Source organism: Diospyros lotus, chromosome 5, assembly GCF_014633365.1.
Source record: "Diospyros lotus cultivar Yz01 chromosome 5, ASM1463336v1, whole genome shotgun sequence".
In the NCBI taxonomy this organism is placed as follows: Eukaryota; Viridiplantae; Streptophyta; class Magnoliopsida; order Ericales; family Ebenaceae; genus Diospyros; species Diospyros lotus.
In genome coordinates, this window is record NC_068342.1 from 36,864,148 (window position 1) to 36,871,237 (window position 7,090).

General features: G+C 34.9%; 1 protein-coding gene across 1 annotated transcript in view; it reads left to right on the plus strand.

Moving 5' to 3' along the window:
• Positions 1–1,708: 1,708 nt before the first annotated feature.
• The window catches only part of LOC127802680 (probable receptor-like serine/threonine-protein kinase At4g34500), an 8,469-nt gene continuing 3,087 nt past the window's right edge, over positions 1,709–7,090 (plus strand). The window contains exons 1-3 of the mRNA XM_052338638.1: positions 1,709–2,454; positions 3,312–3,416; positions 3,531–3,653. Coding sequence (XP_052194598.1) covers positions 1,850–2,454; positions 3,312–3,416; positions 3,531–3,653 — 833 coding nt within the window. The 5' untranslated portion in view covers positions 1,709–1,849. The remainder of the gene's footprint in view (positions 2,455–3,311; positions 3,417–3,530; positions 3,654–7,090) is intronic.

A 7,090-nucleotide genomic window follows, 5' to 3' on the forward strand; every position in this document is an offset into this window, starting at 1 on the left:
TCGGATTTCACAATTTTATTTTCCTTTTGTCGTTTTCTATAATTCTCCTTCAATTGCGTTAAATCTCAATTTGTCTATTGTATTCGCTTAAATAGTGTTTGTTAAAATAAATGAGATAATGTTATATCAAGATAAAATTAAAATATTTTTTAAAATAAAATATGGAATTGTCCAAAATAAAATTGAGAAATATTTTAAGATTTTTATCAAATTATTTGTTAAATTTTTTAGAATGTACTAGAGGACACGTGAACTATTTTTTTTTATCTGCAAAGATCAAAATAAATTTATCTGAAAAAGGGAATAGATAAATTTATTTGAAAAAACTCAAATAAGAAATCACGCAACTTCTTTTTTAAGAATCGTCAGATAAATTTTACAAATACAATGAAAAATACTTTTATTTGAAATATGTTTTATATCTTATTTTTTTATATTTATATTTTAATTAATAAACACTACCTTATATGGTGAAAAAATAGTTAATTTGACACATTTATAGAGTGATTTGGCAATCGTATTGAATTAAGCCAAAATTAATTAAAATAATTGATTGAATTGGGACGATCAAAATGAATGAAAATGACTGAAATTTATCCACAATAACCAATATTAAGAAAATTTAGTCGGAATTTAGGCATTTTGGTAAGTGTAACTATGTTTATTTTAGTGGTAATTTAATAAATAAAAAAAAGAAACTCTATTTGATTACCAATTTGGTTCATCTCCTTTATTATCAAGCATTTGATGCGTCAGATAGACTCTCATTGTCGCCCAGCCCACTAATTCTAGGCCTCTTCCCTCCCCGCCAGTCTCCATGGAAGTTGGTAGTAGAGAATAGACATTGACAATGCTTCAATAATTTGGAAATTGTGAGACTAATTATTCTCCCACTAACTTGCGTGAAGTCTCACAAACTCTCTAGAAGTACGTAAGATTTAATAATATTGATTATTTGATAATCGTTTTCAATTTGATTTTATGAAAACTCTCTCATTTGATTGATTAGATCTGGACTCTTAGAGATGATGCTCATTTTTCAAGTGTGATGACCTATAATTATATATTTTTTTTTGGAATGACCACTTTTACGGAGCCTTCAATGCTTGTGCTCTCAAATACGATTAGGTATCTTTTCTTGGGTATAATTTGTTATTTGAGAACCAATCGTATTATGTTTATGGAGACGATTATATATCTTTTCTTGCGAGTAGAGTTTATAATTAACTTAATAAATGAGTATAATTTATTTATTTAAATTTAAAATAATTATGAAAAATTCGTACTTTGAGTCTTAATAATAAAATTTATTTGAATATTTATTAAAATAAATTTTAATTATTTATTTCAAATTAAGATGAATTTAAAAAATATAAATACAAACATATTTAAATATTTATTAAACAAATAAATGGAGGCTAGCTTTGTCAAACGAGGCAAGGCAGTGGCATACTTGTAAAATAACTGATGTCTGGACCCATTTAATGGAAGCGATCCTCCACGCGTTCGCCCTACTGTCACTGTCCATTTTGTTTTTTTTTTTTTTATGGGGGGGGGGGGGGGGGGGGGGGGGGTTGTTCTCGTTACTGGCCCTCTTTTATTTAACCGTCGGCGTTGAATTGGCCAGCAACAGTACAGCAAAGCAAATGCTTCACTCGCTCTTCCAAATTCCGGAAATATTTTATTTTAATGCCCTCTTTATTATCTCTCTCTCTCTCTCTCTCTCTCTCTCTCTTTATTTCCAAGTCACAGTCACGGCGCTCTCTCAGGGGAAATTCTCACGCGAATGGGAAAATCGTAGTGGTTGGGAGTAAAACGCTTCACTCGCTTTCTCGCCCTGCCGGGAACAATGGCGGTTGCCGGGAAATCCTCCGGCCAACACCAGACCTCCGGAGACTCTCTTGCCGACAGTTTCACTGCTAAAACGTCAATTCTCGGGTTGAAACTTTACGTTTTGATTGGAATAGGCGTTGCGGTTCTGATCGTGGTCTCTGTTATGATTTTTCTGTGCGTTCGTTCGAATCGAAGGTCGAAACGGAGTCGAATGCGAGTGAAGCACAGTTCAGGCTTGTTGCCTCTGGTCCGCAAAGAGACGGCCGAGATCAAGGGCTCGGATCGCGCCGAGAAGTGCGAAATCCGCGAGTTTGAGAAAGAGAGCAAAGGAACTGGAATTGGAGTGTTGGGAAAAGAGATTAGGGTTGAGATTGAGGGGAAGAAAGGGAGTTCAGGAAGTAATCTGTCTGGCGGAAGCCAGAGCGAGACGTCGTCATCGGCCGTATCGGCGGACGTCCCGAACATTGGATGGGGGCGGTGGTACAGCTTGAAGGAGCTGGAGATGGCTACCGGTGGATTTGCCGAGGAGAACGTGATCGGTGAAGGTGGCTATGGCATTGTATATAGGGGAGTATTACAGGATGGAAGTGTGGTCGCTGTGAAAAATCTTCACAACAACAAGTGAGTAGCCTTGAACTTTAGAGATGCGTTGGTTTGATTCTTTTGAAGTACGAGTTAATGTTGAATTCTATTGTGACATCTTACATTTCATTCGAGTGGTATCAATTAGCTAGTAAAGTCTTCAAATGGAGAGATTATCAAAGCTTCTAGATCTGGAATACAATGTCGGTATCGGCAACAGAGTTTGTTTTTTCTCTTTTGATTTGTTGATTTTGGGTAAAGCAAACGTTTGCTTCTGTCTTTCTTTTTGTTCTTTTCTTATTTTCTTCTTTGATTTTCATACCTATTCTTGATAAGTAGATTTTTATACCCTACTACTTTACAACCTTTTCTTGTTAGCTCGCCTTTGCAGTTGAATTTGTTCACTTTTGTTAATTACTCTCTCTCTCTCTCTCTCTCTCTCTCTCTCTCTTCCAATTCTTTGGGTCGATGGATTAGATTTGTTTTCATTCTAATATCAATATTCCAAAATTAATGTCATAACATGTTTGTGATTCTTTTTTTTGTTCGTGTGAACATTTTCTCCCCAAACAAGGAAGGGTTGGGGTTTCTAAGGAAAGGGCAGCCTTCGAGGAAATATAACTAAAATAACAATTCTGTATATTTAGGTTAGTAAATTAGTAGAAATATAATAATCTATTTAACACCACCTTCAAAATTGGGAATAGTTTTTATTATATGCAGGGATTAAGCTCATTACTGTAAAAAAAAAAAAAAAAAAGAGAGAGAAAAAAAGAACAATCTTGAACCACATTTTCAAAGTAATAGAGATTTTCTTCCCCCGGTTTCAAGTCTCTAGGAAGTGTTTACTTTTTGCTTCTGATAATAGTTTTTTGAATGTTATCTCTTCTGTAAAGGGGTCAGGCAGAGAAGGAGTTCAAGGTGGAGGTAGAAGCAATTGGAAAGGTAAGACATAAGAACCTGGTGGGTCTAATAGGTTACTGTGTTGAAGGTGCTAAAAGGTAATGCTTTTGTTAGCCTGTTGGCTACCTTATCTCATTTCATTTTCTGAAAACACATACAGTAATTCCTGTTATTATCCTAAAATAACTGATGCAACTTATACTGCCAATCAGGTTGCTGGTGTATGAATATATAGACAATGGCAATTTGGAGCAATGGTTACATGGCGACGTAGGACCCGTTAGTCCTCTAACTTGGGATATTAGAATGAAGATCGCAGTTGGCACTGCAAAAGCGTGAGATATTCTAGCTTAAACCTTCATTTCATGGGGTGTGGTAACTGATGTTACTTGAGGATGATTAGTTAAAACATCAAATTTTCACTTCTGAAGTGCCATACATTTTGTATTAGTGTCATTGTGGGTTAATATAACAGCCTGATTGAACAACACTTGGAGGGACTTGAGATGGGATGGGAACTATGGAATTTACTTTCATCTTGAAAAATTTCTATTTGCATAAAAATTTTACCATGTCACCCATAATGCGCTATTTACCTGTATTTAGTTTTATGGTTTAGTGGATAGCAGTGATGGGTCAAAATCAGTGTTGTACCGTACTTAAAAGCTCCACTACAGGCTCATGGCTTACCACAGTTATTGATAGCAATAAGCACGATAACCAAGCAATGCTGCTTGAAAAAAAGCACACACTAGGGGATAAGATTAATGAGAACTGATATGTTGCCCCCCCCCCCCCCCCCCCCCCCCAATTATCCCACATATATACATATATGAAAATAATTTTATATTTTTTTAAATATTGCTATAAATTGTTATTTAAATACATTATTAGTTCTTGTTATTGAATTAGAATTATAGTTACTGTTCCTTCTTGGCCAAAAGGGGTGATTGGTCCGTTGGGGGGCAGCTAGCACCTACAAGCACTCCGACGCTCGAGTCAGGGAGTAAAAGTAGCAGAGTATGGGTAAGCTAGAAAGATAATATATCTTGGCTCTGAAGAGAGTTGGTTTATATAGGAGGAGGAATGGTCCTCCTGTATGCATGCGTCATGCTTTTGCAGGGTCACATGACTGGATATCCGGCGCCGCTGGGACTCCTTGAGGGTGACATGGTGCCGACGAGACCCTCATTAATGTGGATGGTATCCGTCGTTAATGAGGATGAGATTTGTCATCAATGAGGATGAGATCTTAAGCGGGTACGAGAATACCCAATATGCAGTTGTGGTGATGTTGCTGCAGGTTGACACAGAGACAGGATAGGGCTTTAGTTGATATTTGGGCCATAGGCTGAGACTAGGTCGTGGGCCGAGGGCCAAAGGCCAAGATTGGGCCAATACGGTCCAGTTACAATTATAATTATTTTAATAATTATAATTATAACCATAATTCATAATTTATTTATTTTTTAATTGTAATAGAATTTATACTTATTTTATATTTTTTTAATTGTGTCTGTCAAATAAGGATGTAACTGAATCGATCAAATTACTCAGAGGGGTTTGGCGTGATTTAATTTGGGAGGGCGAAATGGAGGGTTTAATTGGAGGGGGATTTTAAGTCTGTTATTGTCTGGGCAACGTTAGTGTTGGGCAACATAAACGGTTCGATATTTTTAATTTTTTTTATTTTTCAATCTATTCAATTTGAGCATCTATTCGATCGAGTTGATTCGATTTTAAAAAAATTCGGTATGTTCAGTTTGAATAATTCGGTTATATCCAATCGTTTATGTTGCCGAACACTGACGTAACCCAGTAACATATTTAAAACTTCCTTTCAATTAAACCCCCAATTCCCCCCCCCCCAAATTAAATCACGCTAGACCCTTCTGAATAATTTGATCAATTCAGTTACACCCTTATCTGATAGACATGATTAAAAAAAAAAGTTATAAATTCTATTATGATTAAAAAAACAAATAAATTGTTAATTATGATTATAGTTATAATTATTAAAATAATTATAATTGTAACTGTAATTCTAACTGAACAGATCAGAACTAATAATGTATTTAAATAATAATAATTTATAATAATATTTAAAAATATATAAAATTATTTCCATATATGTGGGGGATATGATGGGGGGGAAGGGCAACATATCAGTTCTTTAAGATTAATTACTTCTGATCTCTGACTTACCATCCAAATTGACCTTTTATGTCAATGAGACAAAATGCTCTGAAATGTGTTAATTGACTTGCTTGATTATAGCTTCACAAGTTTGGACATCTTCATCCTGTTACCCCATACTAGATTTTACACTTATTTTAGTTAACATCTACTTTGAAAGTTTTTGTGCAGAATGAAAGGAGTTTGCTGTAACCAATGTAAAGTATTTTTATCTTGCACTCTTTTTTTGGGGGGGGTGGGGTGTTGCGGTACGATGAAGGTGGATGGATATTGTCACATGATATTAATATTCTAGTTTTGGAAGTAATCTCCTTATGGGTATTAATGATGCAGGACTCATCTTCTTTTGTTACTTATCATGTATATTAGGTCTTCCATGGAATTTGAAATTTATTTTTCATGCTAGTCTTGGCATGTATACTGGAAGAAGCTTACTGAAAATTAGTGTTTTCTTTTCTCCCCTGAATTCCACGGGTATTGAACCCAAGTATAACAACATGAATTCATGGTGAAAGATCTGAGTAATACTCCTCTGTTATTTGGGATTCAAGTTGGTTGCGAATGAGAGGAATATCTTCAACACTAAAAAGTTGTGTGGGTCATTCTAGTATCCAAGAAAAAACTAGAATATGTGACCAAAAAAAATGGAGGCTCCTTATGTAACTTATTGTATAAGACATCCTTAAATTTTGAAGTTAATTTGTCAAGGTGATGACATGTTCCATGGATGTTTTAGTGGAAATTATGCACGTTTTAAACATGGCCTCTGAAGAAACTGATGAACCAATCCCAAGATGCGTGGTGTGGGATCAATTCTTGGCTTGTTGAATTTTATAATATTTCTACTTTTGTTGTGACATGTTGGTACTTTCTCAGTGTTTCCATCTCTATGCAAGAAATTATTTTGAGAAATTACACTCGGACCATTCAATTTACAAACAAACCGTTAAGATGGGAGATGTTTGAGAAATAGAACTAGGATCATGAAGTTTATGTGGGGCTTACCTGATGCAGATCCGAGGGAGAAAAAGAAGAAGAGGGAAAGGAGAAGAGAAGAGAAGAGGAGGAAGAAAAAGAAATCAAAGAGAAGAAGAGACAAAAGATGGGCAAAAAAGAGAATGGAGCTGAGGAGGGAAGGGAACTGTGATTTTTTATCCATTAAACACTACCATAATTTCATATACATCAAGAAGTCATATTTATAGGCCTGATAAAAATCTTATAACAGTTAGAACTCCTTTGAAACTAAGCCATGTGATGTGCTAATATATAACCACCAATTCTATCAGAAAGTCTGTTAAAAATCCTAATAGAAGTAAAATATTATAAGATAAACTTGAATGATACTAAATCATATAAATCAGTAATTATTCTAATCAAGCAAAATTAAATAATCCTAAAAATAATGATTATCTGGTGGGTTCTTGACTGTATCACTAACAATGCATATTACTGCTACTTCATCCTGCAAACACAAACAAGCATGAGAAGCTATTTTCTTTCCTTGCTATCCATGCTCTAACAACAAGCAGGCCTATCATCTCATAATACCAACTATCAGAGACCTTATATATAT